At 43.5% G+C, this 26411-nt stretch overlaps 1 protein-coding gene across 3 annotated transcripts; it reads left to right on the forward strand.

The window, feature by feature from the left end:
• The first annotated feature begins 23250 nt into the window (after positions 1-23250).
• On the forward strand, positions 23251-26069 carry LOC131655918 (uncharacterized). 3 transcript variants are annotated; one of them, XM_058925717.1, is made up of 5 exons: positions 23251-23483; positions 23581-24398; positions 24617-24689; positions 25084-25222; positions 25303-25767. In XM_058925717.1, exons 1-5 carry the CDS (start codon positions 23388-23390, stop codon positions 25395-25397), a joined length of 1221 nt encoding a protein of 406 aa, XP_058781700.1. In that variant the 5' UTR covers positions 23251-23387; the 3' UTR covers positions 25398-25767. The 3 variants fall into 3 exon arrangements, with proteins under 3 accessions (XP_058781700.1, XP_058781702.1, XP_058781703.1); XM_058925720.1 differs by lacking the exon at positions 25303-25767 and adding an exon at positions 25776-26069 and having other exon boundaries at positions 23253-23483; XM_058925719.1 differs by having other exon boundaries at positions 23252-23483; positions 25084-25767.
• The last annotated feature ends 342 nt before the right edge of the window (positions 26070-26411 follow it).

Raw genomic sequence — 26411 nt, forward strand, 5'->3', positions numbered from 1 at the left:
TTTATTTACATCTTTGTAAAAGGAATTCCTAAAGTGATCAAGTTGTGATGTGTATACTCTAGAAGACTTAGAAGTTATCTAAGTGGAAAACCATTGTAAACAAGATTGATTAGTGGATTAAATCCTCAGTTGAGGTAAATCACTCTGTCGGGGATGGACTGGAGTAGTTTTGTTAACAACGAACCAGGATAAAAATAACTGTGTGATTATTTTTTATCTGTCTTTTTTAGAAATAACCCTTATTCAATCCCCCCTTTCTAAGTGTTTTTCACTCCTTCAATTACTTCTCTTATTATAAGAAGCCAACAGTCTGAATGCACACTCTGGATTTTTACAAATGATTACATACCGTTCCAGGTTTGAATGATCTACATCAAAATCAACATTGCGCGCCATGTGCCATTTTTTAATTGTTCTAAGACATGTCTCCTTAGAAGGAAACTTGTCTCCTTTCTTTAACTCATTGCCACTTTGGATGTACAGGGTGAAGAAGATATCGGATGAAGGTTTGTCGCCTTGTAAGTTCAAGTTACTCATATGTGCCAGAGGTTCGTACACATGAGCCGGAGGCACTGATATGTCTTGTTCGTCTTCGGATTCCTCGTTGACCATGTAGTCAACTTCAGTTTCCAGTTCTTCTTCCTCGTCTATGACATCAACCTCTTCTTGCTCGTCGACGGATGGGTCAATAACTTGCGACTGAACAATATGAGGTTCTTGTGTATCAACTTGTATAGTAACGTACAACTCGATGGTTTCGAATCCAGAATATTCGTGGTTAGCAAACATATTCTGGAGGTCTTCGTCATTTGCAATCTCCATATGATAAAACTTGACGATGCAGTTGTTATGGAAAGAAGCATATTGGTAGACAATGTTTGCAATAGGACCCATTGCAATCTTAGCTAGAAGTCGCTGATGGAAGTATGTAAAATTGGCTCTTTTGCTTAATAAAAATGTCACAATTTCTGTGTTTCTCATCAGAAAACCGCCTGTTTCAGAAATGTAAGTCTCACCGTTTAGATGGGCATTTACTAAGTATTGGGGAGATGAAGCCATTGTTTTGGGTTAGTGTTTGGTTTTAGGTGTTGTAATATCAAGTAGTATTAAGCAATATTGTTTGTGTGTGTTGTAATGTTTAGAAATATTGGTTGTCTTAAATAGGATAAGATAATGCTCTATTGCGCACTGTTTATCAACATGCTTACAGCCTTGCACACCGTTCAAAGTCAGTCAATAGATTCCAACATGACGAGACTAGACAGACGCACGCTGATCTATGTCTGTTCTAATGATTCCAAGATAATGTGACTATACAGACGCACACTGATCTATGTCTGTCTCAAGATTCCAAATTGATTGTAAAAGACAAACGCACAATGATCAATGTCTGTTAGCTTACTTAATGTTTGCAACAACCACAACAAACACAACAACCACGTCAACTTTAATTAAATGATCTAAATTCTGATTACACCATAATAACGTTTGCAACATATACTTGGAAACCCTTACAATAACTGGTAGAACACGAAATTACATTGCAACAATACAATAACAAAAACAAGTGGATTTTCAAGTATGATGTGTACGTTGGAGGCCAGAGACCCACACATTCCATCTTCCAACAGGGGAATGCACAATAACCCTGGAGGATGTACACATGTTGTTAGGCCTTCCAGTAGACGGTAAGGCCATTAATGATTGTGTAATGCAAGCCAATTCCGTTTGTCAGCAGGCATTGGGTATAGATCTGATGGAGGGAGACACAGATTCTAGGAGACAGGGTATAAACCTCAAGAACTTAAAAATATATTATAGGGACTTTCAGTTGAACGACGATTCTTCCGAAGAAATGATACTCCATAAAACCAGGTGTTACCTGATCTTGCTCTTTGGAAACGTTTTATTTCCAGACAGTACCGGTAACACCGTAAATTTTATGTATTTACGTTTGTTAATGGATTTTAATATAGTGGGTCAATATAGTTAGGGGTCTGCTGTCCTGGCTACGTTGTACCAATCCCTTTGCAAGAATGCAAAAAAAGATTCTTGTACATTCTATGGATGCGCTCTATTGGTGCAAGTTTGGGGGTGGTGGAGAATGCCTATAATGGCCCCTGTAAACAAAACCAACTGGACCTTCCCATATTCAATGAGATAATTTTTTAATTCATATTTTTAATGCAAAATAAATTGATTAGGGTTTACTTTAACTGACACATTTCAATTGTGTTTTAGATTTTGCGTGAAAAAGATGGACTTCACGAAAAATCCGCGGTCAAATATCACGATGTACCGCCAGCTGATTGATCACTTACGACCCGAGGATGTATAATCTCTAATCTTTTCCTCTTTTATAAGTGTCTTTTTTATAAATATTGACCGAATTAATGTATAAGTCTTATGCATGCAGTTTATCTGGAGACCGTATCTGGAATGCGATCATGAACCAAGAGGTGCATATGCAGCTATTTGGACTGCAAAAACTTGCATCATTAGGTACAACATCATCGAGATGCATCATAGTGACCGGGTCAAACTCCAGTTCAGGATGCATCAAGGTATACCTGATCCTCCAATTGACTTGGGAGTATGGCACCTTAAACGAGTAAACCATCAGTGGAATCATCAAAATTGGAAGGATTACGCTCCCGAATGGCGCCAGATGTGGAAAGACCGTCGCCAATATGTCCTCAACTTCCCCGTGAGTGATCATGAGATGAAACCGTCCGCATACTACATGAGTTGGTACCGTACCGTTACCACCCCTAATTTATTTGTGGCGGATCCGTTCTACGTGATAGACCCCCGCCTTCACAACTATATCCTACCACAACAACAACAGCAACAGGAACAACAACAACGAGAACAACAACAAGAACAACAACAAGAAGAACAATATAAGTACACCCAGCAACAACAAAATCTGTTCCAGACTCCGTCCCGTTCCAACCGCAACTACCGCCAACAAAATCTCTTCCAAACACAGTCCCAACCAAACAACCAAGCTGAGAGCCAACATCAGCACACAAGCCAATACCAGACCCATTCACAACCACTTGGCTTTGTATGGTACTTGTTCTGGGCTGGCCCAAGATTTGGCCCAACCTACTTTCGGCCCACTTAACCTTGGAGGCCCAGTCAGTCCCAAGCTGCTGACAGGACCGCTGCTCCCCGCTCGTCCCCTTCAGGCTCGGCATCACGCCTCCCGCCAACCGGAGATGCCCGGCACCATGCTCCCCGCGAGCTAGCTAATGCCCGGTGTAGGCGCTTCCCGCGGGCACCTTCACCGCCGAGGACCCTGCTCCGCACAGGGCTCCTTCATATTCAACCCTCCGAATAATACGGATTCCACGTGGCTCCTAAAAGACCGCGTCTCCCTTGAACTTCGGAGCGGTTAACCAGGACAGAGGGCACTCACGCACCTCCGATATTTCCGCTCAGGAAACCTGGCAGTCTCCTAGTTGGGCTTGGAAATCCAACCCAATAGCGAGATCATGGCCCAGCGCTGGGGGCTATAAATACCCTCTTTGACTAGAGGGTCGGGTATTCACTTCTTTCTAACCTTTAGCTAGTACTCGCACTCCTTTGCTCGTTTACTCACTTTGGCATCGGAGTACCTTGCAGGTACACCCCCTCCTCCTTCCTAGAAGATCCAGTCCGAGCAGCCAGCGACGATTCTTCTGATCAGGTACAATCAGTGGCGCCGTCTGTGGGAAACTTGCTTCCCCATCTTTAACAAACAAAGATCAAAGCTAATCCTTTTCCGATCGTCATGGCTGACAACAACAACATCCCAAGCGCTGATCCCTTCCTCCTGCAAAATCTGATCGAGGAGTCCACCCGCGAGGGGGCGAATCGTCGTAGGCAGGAAGGAAATCGGCATACACCCGCCGGGCAGAGAAGGACCGGGCACGAGACCTCGTGTAATACGGTGAACTGACTTTTATAATTGAAATGTCGCGGTAAGCAAGAGTCGCCACCGACTTTTATTTTATCCAAACAAATTCAGAAAGGCTAAAAGAAACAGAAAAAAACCTTTTAAAGAAATCTAAGTTCGGGGGGTAATTTATGCAAAGGGAAGGTGTAAGGCACCCTTTGCATCCATGGTTTTCCATGGGCTCTTAATTGCTTTGCTTGCTCGTTTTTAGAAAATGTAGATGAAAGAGGAAAATGGACTTTAGCTCGTAAATGAGCGTAGCCAGCTTTTGAAGAATTTTGAGAAAGAATATAGAAAATAGAGCATGGCAAGGCAATTAGGGGCAATTACCTTAAACTCAGATGATAGGTCTCTTTTTAGCCTTTCAGAATGAAAGGGTCTATCCTTGCCATAAGAGGGCAGGAAGCCTTTCGTTTGGAGGTAGAAGGGTCATCGAATTATCATTCGCTCAAAGACTGACCCATGCCATAGAGAGGCAGGTAGTCTAAGAGGAAGGATCAGAATAGCCTTTCGTATGCAACCAGAAGATACCTCAGCCTTTTCCGTAGGCAACTTCCGAGGGTCGAGGTCATGTTAGTGTATCGAAGGCAGCATCATTAGGGACCATGACCTTTAATCAAGGCAACATGGCTGAGGTATCCTCGTATTCGAGGGACTGGCTATTCTGCACAAAATACAAGGCGACAAGGCAACAGGCAACAAGGCAACAGGCAACAAGGCAACAGAGAGGTTACTCAAAAGTGTGCGTGTGTGCATCAATCACGTGATCATATTCGAATATATTATCTTGTAAAATTAGTGATTCTATGTTCAATTCAAAGGTTGCACTCCCTAGAATTACTAACCACAACAATAAATATTAACAATTATGGGGAAGGGGAAAGTGAAACCAGCGGAGGAAAGGGGGAATGAAACCAGCGGAGGAAAGGGGGAATGAAACCAGCGGATTGACATAAATAATAATTAAAAGCAAAAGATGTTAGAGTTTAGGGTTACCGACTATTTGAGCTTTGGCAATCAACAAATCCTGAAAAGGTGGGAAAAATGGAAACCAACGGGGTGAGTGCATTATCAGTTCAAAAGCAGGTATGGTTAACCCTAATCAAGATAAAACAGTGATAAAGAAAAAGGAAAATGTATAAAGAACTTAGCTTCGATAGATGAAGGTTGACAGTCGGAGGTTGCCTTGAGCATTGACTCTGATCATCTGAGAATTGACAGGGAAATAAAAAGAAGGAATTGAGTGTATGGAAGTTCTTTTAAATTAACAAGGCAAAATAAATGATTAAAAGAATAAAATGAAAAATAACATTATATTAAATATAAAAGAAAAGAAAAAGAAATAATAGAGGAAATTTAATCGGGACTTAGCTTTGTGAAAGGCGTGGCGCGTAGTCGGAGGAAACCCTGTTGCTAACCCTGAAAAAATGCACAAAGAAATATTTTTTCAGTGTAGGAATGATCTCATAAACCCTGATTAGACACAAGTTAACCGTGATTAATAGAATAAATAAAATTAGAGTAATTAATTATTGGTTTATAATTAATTAAGTAATTAAACAATTTAAATTAATTAAACATTTATATCAAATAAAATTATTTAATAATTAAATTAAATAAATGTTTTTTTTTTTTATTTTTAATGTTTTTGAAGAAGTTTTGTTTTAAAAAGATATTAAAAAGAATTATATTAAAATCAAATAAATAAACAATATATGAATAAAAAAAATCAAACAAACAAGTTATATGATTAAAAGTAAAAGAAATTATAAAAAAACTCAGCTTTTGATTCAGTGCTGCTGGATTCCGAGAGTCCATGGTGTGCTTGTAGGATCAGGTGCGTTGGATCCGGCATAGGGAAGATCCAATGGCTCTCGCGCGACGACTCATCGTAGTCATTCAGGGCGCTGCAACGCTGAATCTTATGAAAAATCCTTGTAAAAATAAACTGTCATTGAGAGGGTTCGAACCCAGAACATCCTGGTTGCCAAGGAAATGCCTTGCCATCTGTGCCACATGCTTATGTTGTTTATGAAATCTTTCCATTAGTATATAACAAAAAAACAGAGCAAATAAACAACAACAAAAAATTGAAACGCAAACTCAGCGTTCCCAGCCTTCTTCTTCGTCGAAGCAAAACCCATGGCCATGGAAATTCCACCACGAAAACCTGCAACAATCAGACAAGAAACACGAGATAATAGCCCCGATTACTTATTTGATGCGTCACGATTCCGATAGAACCCTTGGCTGCGGCCAATTTTGTGTATATTACGAGTTCCCAATTTCAAACTCGAAGAACCTAACCATGGCACACTCTGCAATCCGAAGCTAAACACAAATCAAACGATACCGATCGCTTATAAACATCATCACGATTCCAAACATATATTCATGTGTGATTTATGATGAGTATATGAGCAGAATTAAATGGAAATAAATACGTGCAAACCGTGAATGCAGAGAAGATTTTGACGCGTCTGGATCGGAAGAGATGATGCAATTGCGTCCAGAAAATTTTGAGGAATCAATTACTAGACTTTGTTTGGCTCGAATTCGTCTTCGAATCTCGTCTTCGAATCTCGTCTTCTCACCTTCTTGATTTCACGTAAAAAGAAATTCGTTTTTTTTGCTGCGGCAAAGTCCTTCTTTTCTTTTTTGAAACTTTCTGAATGCAAGCGTGAATACAAAGCATCATTGTTAATGTTAGTGAAACTTTGTTAGAAAACGATTAGATAATCGTTACTGAATATACAACACAAGACCGAAAACAGTGGTTTATTGTTGGTCTCAAAAGTGTGAAATAAGGGTTCTCTGTGTACGAAAGGTTGGAGAGAATAGGTTTAGAAAAATTATGGAAAAGTCTCCCCCCTTGTAGTTAGGATTAGTCTCTTATTTATATTAAATTTCTTAGGTTAAAAAAGGTAATGATCAAATAATTAAATCATATAATTAAAAAATTAAAATCAAATTTAATTTGATTTCAATTCTTAATATATTGGATCAATTATATTGATTCATTCCTAAAATGCAACATTTTTAAAAATGAACAAATTATTTTTTATTTTATTTTTTTGAATATTTTGTGAATAAAAATGAAAAAAACTTAAAAAATTAATATTTTTAAAAAAAAGCTTAAATAGTAAAACGAAAATTGAATATGCAATTTTTTGTGATTTTTTTGAATAAATAAAAATAAAGTTAGAATTAAAATTAGAAAACAAATAAAAGGGCGAAAAGTTAAAAGTGAGAATCGAGCCCGGGAACACTCGCTCTTGTATCTTTTACCCTCAAATCCTTACCAACCATGTCATGTCACTTATTTGAAATAAAATGACATTTGCAACTACATGAGGGCAAATTTTGGGGTATGACACCTCGCAACCTAGGAGGCAGCAGATCCAGAGCATCCAGCAGCTGCAGGGCTTCCAACAGGTTCAGAATGTCGAACAAGTCCATCCCGAGGGACACGTTCAGAACGGAGAAGACGAGCAGGCCCGAACCCACAATGGGCCAGAACATCCCCAAAATGAGAATGAGACTGACGCCCGAGACGGGCACGCTGCTTCCTCATTCACCCACACCTCCGACAGGCGGAGAGCCCGTCATGAAGAAGAAGAAGAGCCGCTCAACATTCCCGAGGATGCTGACCCCATCACCGTCCGTCTGCTCAAAGAACTGCAAAAGACGAACTGCCTCCTCCGAATTCAAGACGACCGTATCCACGAGCTAGAAAGGAAGCGACGACACCGCTCCCCTCCGCGGAGACACTACCGGTCGCGCTCCTACTCCTCCTCGCGCTTACCACCGAGGAGGCACCGTCGGTGTTCCCCATCTTCTTCACGCTCTCCACCTAGAAGACATCGCCGCCGGAGATCATATTCCCGCTCTCCACCAAGAAAGAGCAGGAAGAATCAGAGACCAGATGTCACTGAAGCAAGAAGCCTCTCCCCTGAGCAGGATCATCGGGGCCCTTCCAAAACTGTGCTGAAACCCCGCGAGCGTCCTCCTCCTCGGGACAATCGCGTCTGTCCCGACAATGACCAGGGAAGACCCCGGCGAGGCAGACACTCGACTTCACCAGGACCGAGCGACGAAGAGGACTTCCGCAGCCCTTTGTCCGAGAACATCCGGAGAGCCCGCCTCCCTCGAGGGATGGAAAAACCGCCAGTGTTGGACCAATACGACGGAACCACTGACCCCGACGACCATATTCGGAGCATCGAAGCGGTCATGGACTACCACGTCGTCAAGGGCTCTATCAAGTGCCGCATCTTCCCGACCACCCTCAGGAAGGGAGCAATGACTTGGTACAGAAACCTCCGTCCCAACTCCAGCCATTCCTGGACCGAGCTCAAGGAACTCTTCTTGAGCCACTTCACAGCCTCCCGACGACAACCGAAATCGGAGGCCAATCTCGAGGCCGTGATACAAGGACCCAACGAACCCCTTTGGGATTACCTCGACAGGTTCAACAAGGAAGCCGTCCAAGTACAGACGGCCGACTACATGAAGAGGTACCTCTTAGAACGAGGACTCCTCCCCGGCAGTGACTTCAAGAAGGCCATTAAAATCGAGAAGGTGCACACTATGAACGCCCTCCTCCGTAAAGCAAAGGCATTCATCGATTTCGAGGAGGGCGAGGCAGCCGTGATCAAAGCTTCGAGAGGCAATGACGCTGCTCGCAGCTCAAACCTCGATGACTCAGGATCACGCCGGGGACCGGACAAAAGGAGAGACGACAGGTCCCGAGACACCAAAGAGCGCCGAGGACCGGCACGACGGTTCAACGATTACACTCCCTTGAACGTCTCGCGCGAAAAAATCCTAGCTGACTGCCAAAATACCGAGTTCAAGAACTCAAGCATCAGGCCCCCGAAGTCAAATCCCACCAGACCGGGGACTGACAAATCCAAATACTGCAAGTACCACAAGAGTCACGGGCACCTGACCGACGAATGCATACATCTCAAAGATGCCATCGAGACCCTAATTAAAGAGGGCCGCTTGTTGAAGTACACGAGGAAGGGAGAACCTCCCCGAAGAGAAGCCCCTCGGAACTCTGACGAAGGCAATTCACCAGACAGCCGACCGCTTCAAGTCGCGTTGTCCATAACTCGACCGGAAGACTTCATCCCTTCGGTCGGCGTGACGACTGCCCACAGCACCTGGGAACACTTCCCGACCGCAATGGTCATCTCCAACGGCGGTGACCCCGACTCTCTCACCATCAGCTCAGTAAAAAGAAAATTCGATGAGCTGATCAGCGCCAATTCGGATCTCGCCCCTACTCTGCGGAAGTTCAAAGGGAAATCCGATCCGATCACATTCTACTTGGAAGAGCTGCCTGGCGGAGCTCCGAACGCCACGATCCCTCTGCTCGTCCGAGCCAGGATGGATAACTTCGACGTCCGTCAAGTCCTGGTCGACGAAGGCAGCTCGGTCGACATCATGTATTCTCACCTCTTCCGAACACTTCAGCTGGGCAACTCGCACCTCACTCCTTACGTGGGTTCTGACCTCCAAGGCTTCAACGGGGCTACCACCAAACCGTGGGGCTACGTCGAACTGATCGTCACTTTCGGGGAAGGGGAGGCATCCAGGCAGGTCAAGACGAGATTCTTGGTTATCGACTGCAAGACTCTCTACAACTGCATCATCGGACGCCCTACTCTGGCCGAGCTCACCGCCGTCCCTTCCACCGTGCACCTCAAGATGAAGTTCTACACAAAGTGGGGACGAGTGGCCACTATCAACGCAGACATCGAAGCGGCCAGAAGGATCTTCGATGCCTCCGTAAAGGGGTTGCAGCTGATCGCCCCTCCATCAGACCCAAACAAGAAGCCGAGGGCCGAAGACGATCATCCTCGGGAAGATCAACATCCGCCAAACGTCAGCTCAATCGACTTGGATGCTCGGTTCACCGACGAAGAGATGAAGAATGCCGAAGAGAGGAGGCCAAATGCAACTCACCCCGTCAGGCCTATCTGTCATACCCCAATTTTTGACCTAAGATACCACCTCATATCATTGCATATGCATCATTTGCATCTCTAACAAATTGAATAGCCTGTGTTTGTTACTTGTGACTCAGCAGGATTTAAACAAGAAATCACTCATCAGTGCAAGTAACAATCAATTAGGGTTTTGTTCTCCCTTCATCTCAAATGAATCATCTTCATCAACAATTAACATTTGGTCCTAAAAAATCCATCTCAACAAGCTCAAAGGCTCTGAATCGACTGAATTAGGGTTTTGACTGAAGTTAGCATACTCCTGACTTTTGCTCAGGATTTGATCTAATGACTTGGGACATGATATCAAGACCTCAAGTGCACCATTTTGACTTAATCCATTGGCTCATAACATCTTCTGCACAAAGATTGATCAGACAAATCCTCAGATCAGGGTTTTGAACTATCAGGGACTGAAATCAGGGATCACATTTGGGAAACCCTAAAAACCCCCAGGAAGTCAATCAAAGGTTTCAATCATCCTCAAATAATCCCTATGACAATATACAATGGAAATTACATCTCAATTCAAGATCCACAGTCATCAATTTCATCAGGTCGACAATTAGGGTTTTTGACCTAATTCACTGAACCACTGACTTTTTAATCAGGACATGGTGCTACAACTCAAACCATGGCTCAGTATCCTCTAATGCTTCAATGTGATCCATTCATACCATTCATTTGGTGAGATTAGCCTGTTTCATTTGAAATCTCCAGAAACGCGATTCGTCTGAAAAAGTCAACTGTACAAGAACACCTTTGACTTTTGGGAATTTTGGTCAACCATGACTTTTGAAGTTTTGAATCATCAATATATGATATATGAAGTCATTTGATCAAGAAAAATCAAGAAAATCAATCAAAAATCAAAAAGTCAAAAGTTTGACTTTTCATACTTAGAAAAATTTCTAAGTGTTTTTCATGGTTTTTTCCAAACTTTGAAAGGGAATTTCTCAAAATTTCACCTACAAACTGAAAAAAACTTCCAACATGAAAGTTGTAGATTTTGATCCAATAAACAACTTTGACACATATAATTTTTTTCCATAAGATCAACCATTTAAGAGATATGGAGCTTCAAAGTTGGTACTTTTTGAAAACTTCACTTAAAACTTCATTTTTCTCAAAGTTCATGGATCTTTTTCACCCATTTCCTTAAAGAGTTTGAAGAAACTTTCAACTAGGGTTTTGAAGTGTGTAATATGAGCTTTCCAAAATGTCAAAGAGCATGAAAAAATATGGAGTGTAGCCATGGTTTTGAATTTTGACATTAGTGAACTTTTCACTTGAAATTTCAAGTCATTTTGCCAAAGTTATGAACCATTTTGCCAAATGATCCAAGTAATGATGCATAGATGCAATAATTGGTAGATATTTGCTGATTTGAGATCAGAATGGAAGAGGATAAGAAGCTTGAGAAATAACCATGGTTAAGTCACTTTTAACCATTTGCATTTAATGTGAAAGATTCCATTTTATCTCTTAAGCCAAATCATCACTTCTTTGATCAACTTGCAAAGCTCTTCATTCAGAATCCTTGGCCTATAAATAGAGGTTCAAATCACTCTTCAAATCACACCAAAACCTCATAAACATAGGTTTTCTCTTCCTTTCTTAGAATGCAAGTTTCATGGTTTTCAAAAGAGGTAAAATTCTCAACCTCTAAACCTTTGAAGTTCTAAGCAAAGTGATGCTTCTAACACTTCCCAAATACCATATGGAAGTTGTTTGAACCTTTGAAACCTTCCAAAAACACCTCAAACTCAGAATCATCATCTCACCTCCATATATGCATATAAAGAACCTTATCATGCCAAAATCCACACAAGCTCATTTCTGTCCAAACTAATGCTTCTAACACATCCTATATACCATATATAAGCTATCCCAATCATCATCCCTGACCTGTAACTCCAAAATCACCAAGCTTGATCCTCACATGAACCATACTGCAGATCGAGTTCCATGGAATGATCCAGATGTTTTCAATCCACTCCGGGCATTCAAACACCTTCCCTAAGGTCCATTGAAGCTATCCAGATCATCAAACAACTTCTGTAACACCTCTACTGAAGAATTCGATTTCCAGTTTTGCCATTTTTGAGGTAAGTACACTTGAACTTCAAACTCTATTCTCCATGCATCATAAATGAAATATGAACATACCATCTTGTTTCTGCACACATGAGGATCATTAACCCTCAATCAATTGCATCATAACTTGCACATACGCGATTTCAGATTGAATCATAAGATTAGGGTTCTTCGTGTTCATCAGAGAATTAATGATCTTAGAGTGAAAATAAATAAAATTAAATGATACCATCATGTTCCTTGTGAAAAATCGAGCAAGATAGGCTATTCACTTGATCAAAATGATTCAGTTTTCAGATTTTTCAAATTCAAGTTAGGGTTGTGTTCTTGGCGCCAGATTTTGAAACTGAAATTAGGAATTGATTCAAAATATAATTCATTCGTTGCAAATGTTAAACAGACCATGCGCGTGGTCCAATTGGCAAGTGTTTTAGCTGGTGAGAAAGAGGGCGTGGGTTCAAGCCCTAGTGGAGACAAAACCATTTTTTTTACCACTTGTTTTCTTTATTTTTTTACACAACTTCATCAATTAATTTAACCAATCAAATTAACTCATTTTAATTTCATTTTTTGTACACTTCTCATTTAATATATGTATTTTATGAATACCAAAAAAAATCACCAAAAAATATTTATTTAATACATTTTTAAATAGGTTTAAAATGGCATGTTTTTAAGTGTTTTTTAATACTTTAAATTTTGTTTTTCATTTGATTTTTCAAACCTAATCACTTGTAAATATTTTTGTGATCAAACCCTAATTTTTTAGGTCTTAATTAAGCATTAAAATTTGATTTTTACTTAATTAAGTTGACTTTTGTCAAATTCAAATTGTTTTAAAACAAACGATCATTCTTTTCAAAACAATAAACCATTTCTTTTTGAAACTATTGATTAAATCTTTTTAATTGATCAATTGATTTTCAAAACGATGTGGGGCCTCTCGAATATTAGAGAGTATAAGTCCCTTTTCTTTTTCTTTGTACAGTTTTTTTTTTTAAACAGAAAACTTTTTCCGAAACTTCAAAACAGTTTTTTTAACAACAAATCACACATCTTTTTCAAACCATCCACCCTGTTTTATGAAAATAAAACAGGGGCCTCTCGAATATTAGAGAGTGTAAGTCCCACTTCTTTTCTTTTTGTACAGTTTTTTTTAAACAGAAAACTCTTTCAAAACAAACTTTCAAACAGTTTTTCAAACGACGCGTCTGTAAATAAAAACAATCAACCATGTTTTGTAAATAAAACACGGGCCTCCACGTAGGTATAAGTCCCAAGCCCTTTTGTACATACCCATTCATGTACATGAAATTAGGTATTTCATTGTACACACCGTTTTGTACATATCTCGATCAGTTTGATTTTTAACTATGAATAACAAACCAAAAATGAAGGTTTCTTTAAATCTTCCCAAAAATACCATGGGCCTCCATGTAGGTATAAGTCCCAAGCCCCTTTGTAAATACCTGTTTACATAGCTTTGAATAAATTCAAGTGGACCTCTCCTCGAGTATGAGTCCCGAGCCCCTATATATACAAATGGAGCATGCTTACAGGTATATTTCCTTCATAAACTCCATTATATACACACACTCTGTCATATATAACTGTTCATGTACTTGTTCATGTTTGTTTGTACTTGTTCATACTTGTGATTGTGTTATATGCTTATTCAACTTAGTACAACACTAGGTTCCCCATAGCCTCCTATTGGGCTTCGTGCAAAGAATCTCCACTAGTTTAGGTTAGGACATAGAGTATGGTTTCCCGGTGAAATCGCTCTAAGAGCTCAAACCAACTATACCATGCCTCCCCTTGGGCTTTGTACAAACGAGTGACCCTCCCATAGCCTCCTCTTGGGCTTACAATGCAAGGACCCTGGATTGTCCCTCCCATAGCCTCCTCTTGGGCTTACAATGCAAGGACCCTCGGATAGCCTCCTCTTGGGCTTCGTACAAGGACCCACGGGCTTCTTATAAGCATCCCCAATATCCAAATCAAATACCCTAGGAGATTAGACATTTTTCATCTCTATGCTAGGAGTATCTCTTTTATATCATCACAAACAATCAATCAATCAATCAAACTTTTTTGCCACAAGGCTGGCTAATCAATCCAACTTTCTTTTTGCCACAAGGCTGGCTAATCAATCAAACTGTTTTACCACCGTACTGGATGATTAATCAAAGTTTTTGTCACAAGGCTGACTTCATTGAAACTTTTGCCACAAGGCTGGCTGATTAATCAAAGTTTTTGTCACAAGGCTGACTTCATTGAAACTTTTGCCACAAGGCTGGTTAAACAAAAACATCTTTATCATTCTAAGCACCCTAAGTGGCATGGCCCCGGGCTTATAATGAAAAGATTTTCAAACAAAATCAAACAGATGTATGTGATGATATAGATTAGATACATCTAGCATTTAGACGACATTTGTCTATTTTCCTTTGCTTCCACTAGCATAAGTGGGAACTACGATTGCTCTGACTTTCTCAACATCCCTTTGAGAATACGTAGGCACAAGGTCGATCCTTGGCGAGCAAAACAAAACAAAAAAAAACCATTCAAACCTTAGCACCCGTAGACCCCGAGCTACAGATGCTCTGATTCCCTCTAAGGGATATGTATGCAGAGGATCGCGATGATCTTTGCGAGCATAATCAAACAAACACCTTAGGTCCCACCTATTTCACAACAGAACCTTCACCGTAGCATAGAATAAAAAACAATAAAGAACCCTGTAGAGTACTACAGATACGTTGGGTGCTAATACCTTCCCTTCGTATAACCAACCCTCTTACCCAAGATCTCCCCCCACTTTTAGGTTATTGCAGCTTTTTTCCTTTTCCTCCTTTGGAAATAATAAAAAGTTTGGTCGGTACAAAAGAAAAATCATTTTTTGAGCACTCGAGCCCAAAGAAGGCATCAGGTGTCTCATCCACAAAAAAGAGGAACAAAACGGTTTTTCGCCCGCGACACTATCCCAGACGGGGACTTCGACCTCATCCCGCTGGGCGACAACCCCGACAAAGCGGTAAAGATCGGCAAGGACATCCCAGATCTACCGAGGAAGCAACTCATAGCATGTCTCCAAGCCAACGCCGACTTGTTCACCTGGAGCGCAGCGGAAATGCCCGGACTCGACCCTGAGGTCGCCTGTCACCACCTCTCCAGCGATCCAGCCGTGAAGGCAGTAGTTCAACGTAGGCGTCGGCAGTCTCCCGAGAAAGCGGAGGCTGCCGAGAAAGCTGTAAAAGACCTCCTAGAGGCAAATTTTATTTCCGAGGCCAAGTATTCAAGTTGGCTTTCAAACGTTGTACTTGTCAAAAAATCTAATGGAAAATGGAGAATGTGTGTTGATTATACCGATGTTAACCGGGCATGTCCCAAAGATGCTTATCCATTACCTAATATTGATAGGCTGGTCGACAACTCGGCCGGCTATAAACTGTTATCATTTATGGATGCTTATTCAGGTTACAATCAAATCCCCATGGCGAGGTGCGACAAGCAGTGCACGGCATTCATGACCGAGTCGAATAACTATTACTACAATGTAATGCCCTTCGGACTCAAGAACGCCGGAGCCACATACCAGCGGATGATGAACAAGGTTTTCCGTGGAGAGATCGGTGACACCCTCGAGGTATATATGGACGACATGATCGTCAAATCTCGAGAAGACTCCGATCACACAGCACATCTTGAACGAGTGTTCGAGCGGGCCAGATCCTGCAAGATGCGCTTCAACCCAGAGAAGTGCACCTTCGGAGTACGGGCAGGCAAATTCCTTGGTTTCTACCTAACCGAGCGAGGAATAGAAGCCAACCCCGATAAATGCCGAGCATTCTCAGAACTTCCGACCCCTAACAATAAAAAATCTATCCAAGTATTAAATGGAATGCTCACGGCACTATCCCGCTTCGTCGCAAAATCCGCCCAGCATGCCCTCCCATTTTTCAAGTTGCTCCGGAAAGAAGCGACCTTCGAATGGTCCGAGGAGTGCGAGCAAGCACTATCCCATCTCAAACAAGTGCTATCCAAACCGCCCGTCCTCTCCCGACCCGATAGCAACGAGATTCTATATCTCTACCTGGCCGTCTCAAATGAGGCGGCCAGCGCGGCCTTAATCCGAGAATCCGAAAACGGATAGATGCCAGTATACTTCACGAGCAAAGCCCTACAAGGGCCCGAGGTACAATATCAACAGATAGAGAAAGTCGCACTGGCCCTAATAATAGCTGCCAGGAGGCTGAGGTACTACTTCCTCGCCCACACAATTGTCGTCCGGACGGACCAGCCCATCAAACAACTTCTCAGCCGACCAGACATGGCCGGGAGAATGCTAAGATGGTCCCTCGAGCTATCCGAGTTCGACATACAGTACGAGGGTAGGAAAGCACTAAAAGCTCAGGCGCTCGCCGATTTCGTAGCCGAGATGACCTCAATTTCCAACTGCCCGACTCCCACCAAAAATAAATGGACCATCTATGTAGATGGCGCTTCGAGCAACTCGGGGAGTGGGGCCGGAATCATCCTAGAAAACGACGAGGGGCTCATCATCGAAGTATCCTTGGTCTTATCTTTCACCACATCGAATAACCAGGCCGAATACGAGGCTCTCCTAGCGGGCCTGCGTCTCGCCGAAGACGTAGGTGCTCGAGAGGTCATGATTTACACCGACTCCCAGCTCGTCGCCTCCCAAGTCAGCGGCGATTACCAAGCCAAAAACGACACACTAGCCGAGTATCTCACTCTCGTCAGAGAGAAAATGAAAAGATTCTCAAAGGCAGACGTAGCGCACATTCCCCGGGAACATAACTCACGCGCTGACATATTATCCAAACTTGCGAGCACGAGAAAGAAAGGAGGAAACAAGTCGGTAATCCAAGAAATCTTTCCCAGACCGAGCATAAGCAAAAACCCGCAAGCTCTGCAAGTATTCGCTATCGGGGACGACCATTGCTGGATGACCCCGGTATATAACTTCCTCACCAAAGACGAACTTCCCGCTGATGCGAAGGAAGCTTCAGCTATTAAGAGGCGAGCCTGCTCGTACACCATCATCGAGGATAAACTATACCGACGAGGCTTCTCCATCCCTCTCCTCAAATGTGTCGACGCCTCACAAGCATTCGAAATACTCCAAGAGCTCCACGAGGGGATCAACGGCCAACATCTCGGCGGCCGATCACTGGCGAGGAAAGCTCTTAGAGCCGGTTACTATTGGCCAACCATGCAGCAAGACGCCAAAGAACATGTCCGGAAGTGCGACAAGTGTCAGCGTCACGCCGACATGCACTTGGCGCCCCCGAACGAGCTTAAATCGCTCTCCTCGCCTTGGCCCTTCTCCACCTGGGGAATGGACCTCCTCGGACCTTTCCCGGTTGGTTCGTATCAGAATAAATACCTAGTGGTCGCTGTGGATTACTTCACGAAATGGATAGAAGCCGAAGCGCTCGCCAAGATCACGTCTCAAAACGTGCTCCGTTTCTACAAACGAAACATACTCGCTCGGTTCGGGGTACCACAAGCTATAGTCACCGACAATGGCACCCAATTCACTGACCGAAAGTTCCAAGAGTTCGTGGCCAAGCTCGGCACGAAACAACATTTCACCTCGGTCGAGCATCCTCAAACGAACGGGCAAGCCGAGGCAGCCAATCGTGTCATCCTCCGAGGACTGAAGAGGAGACTCGGCAAAGCTAAAAAAGCTTGGGTCGAGGAACTGCACAGTGTACTTTGGGCATATAGGACGACGCCCCACTCGAACACGGGCGAAACTCCATTTAGACTGACATACGGTACCGAAGCCGTAATCCCCGTAGAAATCCGAGAACCTTCTCGGCGCACCGAATCACCCCTCGAAGAAGAGCTCAACGACGAGGCCATGAGGGAAGAACTCGATATGGTGGAGGAAATCCGAACAGGATCATCCCTCCGAGAAGCAAAATTAAAACAGCAGATAGCTCTTCGCCACAACGCCAAAGTCATCAAGCGCGAATTCGAAGTCGGCGCCCTAGTGCTCCGCCGAAACATGAAAGACTCGCGCGAGGCAAACTAGCCCCGAATTGGGAAGGCCCATACCAAGTTTACAATAAGACCGAGAATGGCGCCTATTACCTCGAGAATCTCCTCGGAGAAAAACTTGCTCGACCCTGGAACGCTGAAAAGCTCAGACGTTATTACAGTTAGACACAACCTAACGCCTCCGGACACCTCTATCTAACACAGGTGGTAACCGGGCACGGACCCGCGTCATCAGTACGAACGCGAGCGCTCCACGACAGCAACGGTCGGACTCCCTCAAAGAATGGAAGGACCGACCACACGGCGGACTCTACACCTAGACCCTCCGTGGAAGTACCCGTACGGCAGAACCTCAGCTCCCGATGGGATCGTTCACGCCGCGAGCACTTGGCCGCAGCCGCGGTCTCGTGCTCGCTATCAGCGCACACCCGCTCAGCGCACCCGGCCCGTACACAACACGCCCGGGCAATCAACCTAGGCCGAGCATAACCAACCATTATCAATAATACTCTAAGTGCTGGGATCACTCCCCGGGATATACGAGCAACAATAAACAATAAAATTTCAAGCACACAAGACGATTATCAAACGTAAAGGACAAATTAGCAAAAGCCGACCAAATTGGCCGGTGATGTCTAAATATTACAACAAAAATGTCGGGCGCGCAGGCCCCCAAATATCCCGGGCACAAGCCCATAAATCCAAAAATAAAAAGGTGGCACGCAGGCCAAGAAAACAGAGGCACGCAGGCCCTAAACAAAGCTCAATCTTCGGGTGTACCGGGCACCTGATGGCCATCCGCAATCCTGCTCGAGACCCCGATGTTATCCGTCTTCAGGCCCGGATTCAGAAGCTTCAACTGCTGGACAACACACTTAAACCCCTCCACGGCCATGTCAACAAGCTCGATTTTCAAGTCGTCGATCTTCTCAACAAACTCGGCTCTCGACTTAAGCACCGCCACATCCGAAGACTCCTCCGTCGTCGGCTCCCAAGCTTGTTCAAGTTCAACGACCTTCTTTTTCTCCTCCTCTACCTCCTCATCTTTTTGCTTCACAAGGTCCTCCATCTTCTTCTTCATCTTCTCCCGAAGAGTCCTAAGTCGGGCAACTTCCTCCTCGGCGACCCTCTTGTCATCTTCCGCCTTCTTCAGGGCCTCAGCAGATGCGACACCCCCCTGAGCAAACATTTGCGCCATTCCAACGACCCTCATTACAGCAGCGCTGTCGCTGGCCAGCTGCTTTAGGCGGGCCGAAGAGGACATCTCCTCAGCACAGCGACCCTCATCTGGAGAGACGGACAGGGGAAACTTCTCAAAAATCTGGCCCTCTTTGAAGCAAGGAGGGAGTACAAACCCGCGCTCAGCTCCCGCGACCGGTGGATCTTCTCGAGACATCGCCGACCGACGCTGCCTCTTCGGCGTCCCCCCTTCCGGGATCACCAAAGGAGAGCCGGAGAGCCGGAATGTTCACCTGAAGCCACCCCCCGGTTCTTGTTTTTTAACGCCCGGATTCTCCTTCCATCCTGGTCCGCCTTCAGGACCTTGTCCTCCTTCGCTGGCATAACATCTGAGACACAAAACAAACAGTCAGTAATGAGCATTAACTGAAAAAGCAGGATAAAACGACAAAAAATCCACCTAACAACGCCTTGGTTTCCGCCGAAGTCCGGCACGTCAGGAGAGCCTTAGTGTTTATGGCCCAAGCTTCAGTCTTCGGCACACCCTCTTCGTCATAGATGGGCTCCCCCGTCCTCGTCACCCACGGGCTGAGACTGAAGCTGTCCACCCATTGACAAAGACGAAGATACGATGCCGAGTTCTGCTCATCCAGATCCCTGTCTTCCCGAGCATAGTACTTAGGAGGGAAGTTAAAATGGCCTCTCCACCAAACAAAGGGAAACACGCTACAGAGCTTGGTCCTGACTTTTCCCTCCTCGTCCCGTTCCGGGATACCATTCTCGCCGCACACGGTCATCATCTTTGACAGCAAGGTATACACTGCCCGGCTGTGCAGGCGGATAACATAATAACGGTCTTTAAAATCCTTGACCGAATCAACATACATTTTGAAGAGCTTCCGATCGGCATTCCTGAAGGAAACCCAGCTAAAGCGCCCGTCAGCCATCTTCCGTTGAACTCGGAAGCAGCGGCAAACCAAATCGGTCGTAGCTCCGATGCCAAGATAGTCACAGACGATCTCGAATGCCCGCATGAAAGCAAAGGCATTCGGATGCAACTGAGACGGGACCAACGCGAGACGCGCCAATAGTGAGACTTGGAAGCTGGTGAAAGGCAGGCGGAACCCGAGCTCCCGGAAGACATACTCGTACATAGCAAAACTGTCCCCGCGGAAGTGGGAACAGATACGTTCCTCGGCCGTCGGGCAGACCACCTGAAAATTCAATTCGTCACTCGGCCCTCGAACCTCGACCTCACGGAAAGCCCCGATCAGTGAGTCAGTATACCGAGACACTTCGAGTTGAGGCTCTTCGGCCACCCAGCTTAAGTCTACCTGGAGGTCATACTCAAAGAGCGGAGTCAGAGGAACCTCCTCGTCAGATTCCGAAGGCACATCCTCCTCGTCGCCTTCCTCTATCACTGAAAGATGCGAGCTCTCAACCTCCACTTCCTCCACTTCAGAACTACTCGCGCTCGTGCTCCGCGAACCGTCCCACGAGCTGGAACTGGAGCTAGACTTCAAGCTGGACCTCGAGCTAGATCCCGAGCCTGATTCACCTGCATGCAGAAGGAAAAAATGAATTCTACCGATCATCAAATCCACCCTTCCACCGCGATGCAAGTGAAAGGGTGGAACGGCGAGCAATAGTGCCACCGACCAAACCCCTTCGAAAAATAAGTTAGATCTACGGCCAAGGCCATCCGCCCAGAGAAGGGGAACTTAACATAAAAAACACGAAGATACTCGGGTCCAACTCCAGCGCCCCGGCGAAAACCTTGAATACGCCGGGCACGACCGTGAATAAGCCGACAGATGACTTAAAGACACCGGCCGCTCTATGAATTTGGCGAGCGAAAACTCGAGGAAGCCGAGCAGATGCGAGAAAAATTTAAATCTACATTAACCTTCCCCGGGAATCGCATGAATAACCCGGGGAGAAGGCCCAGTTTCATGCCTATTTGCCGAGTTAGATAACAAAAAACGGCATAATCAACTTATAAACCTATCGAAATATTGCAATCAAACCTTTAGAGTCCAAAAGAAAACCCAGACGTACCTGATTCAGACATGGTTTGGAGGACTCGATTGCTGGAATAAAACTACAGAAAACAAAGTTGAGAAATCGACCTAAGATGCCGAGCACGTACACGAGTAGCAGAAAGGTCTTAAATGAGGGATGTCGTTCCTTTTTATAAGGAGGTTTGCCCGGAATGCGAAACGTCGCGTCGGCTGACACAGATTCCCTAGGCGCCGTCACCTACCCCTAGGCAATCATTACCCTGCCACGTTAGCGAGTGTCTCTCACGCGCGACCTTCAGACTCCCCCCTCGGAATGACACTACTCAAGGGGGCAACGGAAGACTAGGACCATTGTCGCCTACTAGCAATAGTGAAACTCGAAGCTCCTTCCTCGGAACTCCGACTTGGGGGGCTCCTGTTCTGGGCTGGCCCAAGATTTGGCCCAACCTACTTTCGGCCCACTTAACCTTGGAGGCCCAGTCAGTCCCAAGCTGCTGACAGGACCGCTGCTCCCCGCTCGTCCCCTTCAGGCTCGGCATCACGCCTCCCGCCAACCGGAGATGCCCGGCACCATGCTCCCCGCGAGCTAGCTAATGCCCGGTGTAGGCGCTTCCCGCGGGCACCTTCACCGCCGAGGACCCTGCTCCGCACAGGGCTCCTTCATATTCAACCCTCCGAATAATACGGATTCCACGTGGCTCCTAAAAGACCGCGTCTCCCTTGAACTTCGGAGCGGTTAACCAGGACAGAGGGCACTCACGCACCTCCGATATTTCCGCTCAGGAAACCTGGCAGTCTCCTAGTTGGGCTTGGAAATCCAACCCAATAGCGAGATCATGGCCCAGCGCTGGGGGCTATAAATACCCTCTTTGACTAGAGGGTCAGGTATTCACTTCTTTCTAACCTTTAGCTAGTACTCGCACTCCTTTGCTCGTTTACTCACTTTGGCATCGGAGTACCTTGCAGGTACACCCCCTCCTCCTTCCTAGAAGATCCAGTCCGAGCAGCCAGCGACGATTCTTCTGATCAGGTACGATCAGTACTCAAGGTCGTTCGGCCAAAACATTGATGCTAGTACGTTAAGGCTCCGTCTAAGTCCTGACGAGGGTCTGCATGCTGAATTATCTCACCACGGTACACCCTTTGGGTTTGCAACACCGTCCAATCAATTTGGACTTTATCAAAGTAGTACAAGTGTTGCTGGGTGTTACTTTTCGGAAGTCGTACCCCAACCTACTCCCCCACCACCATTTAGCACTTTTGAGGGCTTGGGTAACCGACTTTACGATAGTCGGTTTCCGGGAAATTATGGTGGCGTTGACGAATTCATTGACAGCGACCATCAGAACAACACAATTCCAGGCCCAGCTACACAATCACAACAAGAACCACGAAGGGGTAAGGGTGGTCCTAGGGTTCGCGGCGGCGTCAACGACCGTCCTCGACGTGTGATAACAAGACCTTAGTGCGGAACAGATGGGCGTCTTGGCGATGGAAGTCATTAGACATTTTGTTAGGTTTTCGATAATCAGTTGTTTTCGTTGTATCCAAACCAAAAAAGTAATAAAATTTGTTATTTCCAGTTTTTATATATAGACCCGTTGTTTCGATTTCTATTACCGGATGTCAAAATAGATCTTTAAATGTTAATTAGAAAAAAAATTTAAAAAAATAAACATGGTCTTATGCGCCATTCGGTATGGCTAAATCAAAAAAAAAAAAACCTAATGCACCATTTCATTTGGCGCAAATGTATGTCTAATTAAGACAGACCAATTGAAATGACACATTCATCTATTATACCATCTTCTATGCCCATTTCATTTGGCGTATACACTTTTTTTTACATTCCAAACCTAAACACTTTGATAAATACATTTTTTTTAATATTTTTTTTTTAAACTTGATTATTTAAAAAAAAAATTCTCAAATATATCCTTCCCGTTCTACCCCGAAAAGGAAGTCGTATAGAGCATTAACTTATGTGGAAGCTATTGAAAAAGGGTCTTCCGAATGAGTAGTACATTCTCTAATTCTCTTCGTTGATTTTCTGGGTTTAGACTTATTTTCCCCTCTCAAAACAAAAAACAGCACTAAACAATGAGAACAAAAAGCGTCAGCGTTGGCCGCCGGCGTAGCATTACGTCTTCCGTGACTCCCTCCGCCTCTCCCATTCCTCTCCTCTCCACCGTCCAGGTACACTTCTCCCCTCTCCTTCCCAATCTCTTCCAACAACACATCATTTTCTCTTTTCAATTCTAACCTCCCTCACTCTCTCTAAACCCTTATCCAGGACAACCACAACGCAACCGTCTACGACAGCGACAGCACCGGCGATCACACACATGCCGCACCACTTCCCAATTTCGTTCCCGATTCCGAACCACCAGATTCCTTTGACGATAACATTTGCATTACCTGCAACCGAGCCGGAGGACCGTTGCTAGTATGTACCCAAACGGATTGCCCCGTTGTAGTCCACGTCACCTGCATCGGTTCCGAACCTAAGTTCGATGATTCTGGAAACTTTTTCTGTCCTTACTGCTCCTACAAGCGAGCGTTGAAGAGAACTAGAGAATTAAGAGAAAAAGCGATTCTAGCGAAGAAAGCTCTTTCGAGCTTTTTGGAAAAAAGCCAAACAGTGCGTAAGGATGATGATGAAGAAGAAGAACACATTGCCGAACCAGAACCGGTTCAACCGGTTCAGGTTCAGGATGAACCGAACCATAATGAACCAGAACCGGTTCAAGTTGAACCGAACCGGAACGAACCAGAACCGGTTCAACCGGTTCAGGATGAACAGGATGTTTCTGATTCTGAGGAAAGAAGAGAACTAAATAGTAATGAAAATGATAAAGTTGAAGATAAAGGAAAGGTTTCTGTTTCAGGTAGTTCTGTCAGTGAAGCTAAAAATTCCGACTCGAATTCTGTCTCAGTGAAGAAAGGTCATGTCAATGCCAATGCCAAAGGCAAACGCAAGGTTGCTTATGTGAAAAAATCATTGCTACCGGAACGAAAAACTGGTGGTGCTGGTGGTGGTAGTGGCGGTGGTGATGGCGTGGATGAGGAGGAAGTTACCAGCTCTAGAACTTTTAGTGTACAAAAGCAAGTGTGAGTCATTTATCTCTCTTGTTGCAGGCCATTTGCATTTGCAACGGGAAGTTTAGTGAATGAGTAATTTGATTTGATAATGTGTGATTTTATTGATATGTTCAAGTTTAGTTTGATTTCTAATGTGAAACACTAGAATTACTGATATTTTAATGGAGAGTTGATTTATTTTAAGGTATTGTTGGTTGTGTAAGAGAGTTATTGATTTTTTATTGCAGGTCGAAGCAGAATTTGATAACTGGAAAACGTAGGAGATTGCTTTGGACCGATGAAGAAGAAAAAGCTCTCAAGGTTTACATTTTATATAATGTCTTGTCTTTTTAGAACCGACTGTAATGCCATATTGATATCATGATATAGCTTAATACCTTTACTTCTGAGTTCTGACATGATTTTCTATTGCTTACTGGTTTTTTATGACCTGAAAATGCAAAATCTATCTCTCTTTTTGTTCATCCCCTGTTTAGAATTTGTTTGAATAGTAATTAGTTTACAACTTCCTTCCTAGTAAACATTTAAAGTTTCTCATAAATCGTTCTGAACTGTGAAGTTGTAAAACAGATATGATGTAATGTAATGTTTACTATTGATCAAGGAATGTATAGAACTTTCATCTTTAGCTATTATAACCGCACAAGGTCTTCGTTTGTCAATTAGCTATGTTAATTTTGGTTTTGCATTGCAGGAAGGAGTGTTGAAGTATTCAACTGAAAAGCAGAATATCCCTTGGAGGAAAATTTTAGAATTTGGTTGTCGTGTGTTTGATAAGACTCGGACTCCTGTTGATCTCAAGGATAAATGGAAGAACATTATCTCCAAAGAAGGTAAAATTACTAAGTTATAATCGATATTATAACAAGTGAATTTTTAGGATTATTGTGGAGTACCTTTTTGATGATTCCAGATAAAGGATTTTGCAAAAATGAGAATGAAAGATGTGGCCTTTGCTTATGCAATATTTTTTGCATTTTGTTGGAGAAAGAACATGCACATTTTTAGCCTGTGAGCTTGTTTTTACATGTGTCTATAAACTTGTTATGAGGAGGTTTTTATATGTAGCTTTTTGATACAAGAACATTGTTAAAGAGGATGTAAGTTAGGAAGAATAGGATGACAAATTGGGGATAGTACAATCTACTTGTGCAACTGTACTGTTACAACTTCTAACTTTTTGGGACTGAATGTATAACAGTTAGGAGGGGAAGAATGTAGTGACTTTACACCTCGGTTTACAAGGCCATGAATATAAGAATGTAGTGACTTTATATTCAAATATGCATGTTTAAACAAAATTTGGAGAAATGTAGCCATAAAATTTTGATTTAGATGACTGTGAACTTTTAGATTATTTGAAATGATAACTGTTTTGTTACACAGGATACAAGTAGAACTTTGCGGAACCTGAGTATCTTACCATTAACAGCTAACGGGGTTTGATTACATATGGCAGAAGGTGGAGGAAGCATATGAGTTGCTTTAGAAAATTGATGTCATATCCATGTTTTGAATTGAGTTCTACGTATATAATTTCATGCCTCCAATAAAACTTGAGGTTATTATAATTTACCTTTGCTAGGGTTCTTCAAAATATATATCTAATGTACGAAGAATGGTAAAAATGGGGTATTCTAGGAACTAAAAATTCTCGTTAAGAAAATTGAATCACCAACTACTATTTGTTTAATTTTTTTATTAGTAAATTAGAAATCATATATTAAAAAAAAAAGACTTACAACAAAAATAAAAGAAACAAAGAGCATCGAAAGTATCAAGAGCAAGACATTTTCTAATACAGAGAAACAAAAATGAAAGGTAAAAACAACCAAATATAAAATATAAAAAAATATTCAAGCCAACCAGACAATCAATCCAATCTATCTTGACTACTCGGATGCAAATAGATTTAAAAGCGAGTTGGAGGGAGGTAGACACAATCACCTATACAAGAAGGCGGATAGTTGTCCGTTCTTAAATATTTAGCCACTTATTGGGCTATATTCTCTGTTAGCCTAT

This window comes from Vicia villosa, linkage group LG3 (genome assembly GCF_029867415.1).
Source record: "Vicia villosa cultivar HV-30 ecotype Madison, WI linkage group LG3, Vvil1.0, whole genome shotgun sequence".
In the NCBI taxonomy this organism is placed as follows: domain Eukaryota; kingdom Viridiplantae; phylum Streptophyta; class Magnoliopsida; order Fabales; family Fabaceae; genus Vicia; species Vicia villosa.

Excerpts from the sequence above, each read along its gene's own strand:
- LOC131655918 (XM_058925717.1), top strand. The coding sequence starts at position 23,388 with ATGAGAACAAAAAGCGTCAGCGTTGGCCGCCGGCGTAGCATTACGTCT. Across the intron at positions 23,484-23,580 it reads CTCTCCTCTCCACCGTCCAG|GACAACCACAACGCAACCGT; the intron begins GTACACTTCTCC and ends ACCCTTATCCAG. Across the intron at positions 25,223-25,302 it reads GAACATTATCTCCAAAGAAG|ATAAAGGATTTTGCAAAAAT; the intron begins GTAAAATTACTA and ends TGATGATTCCAG.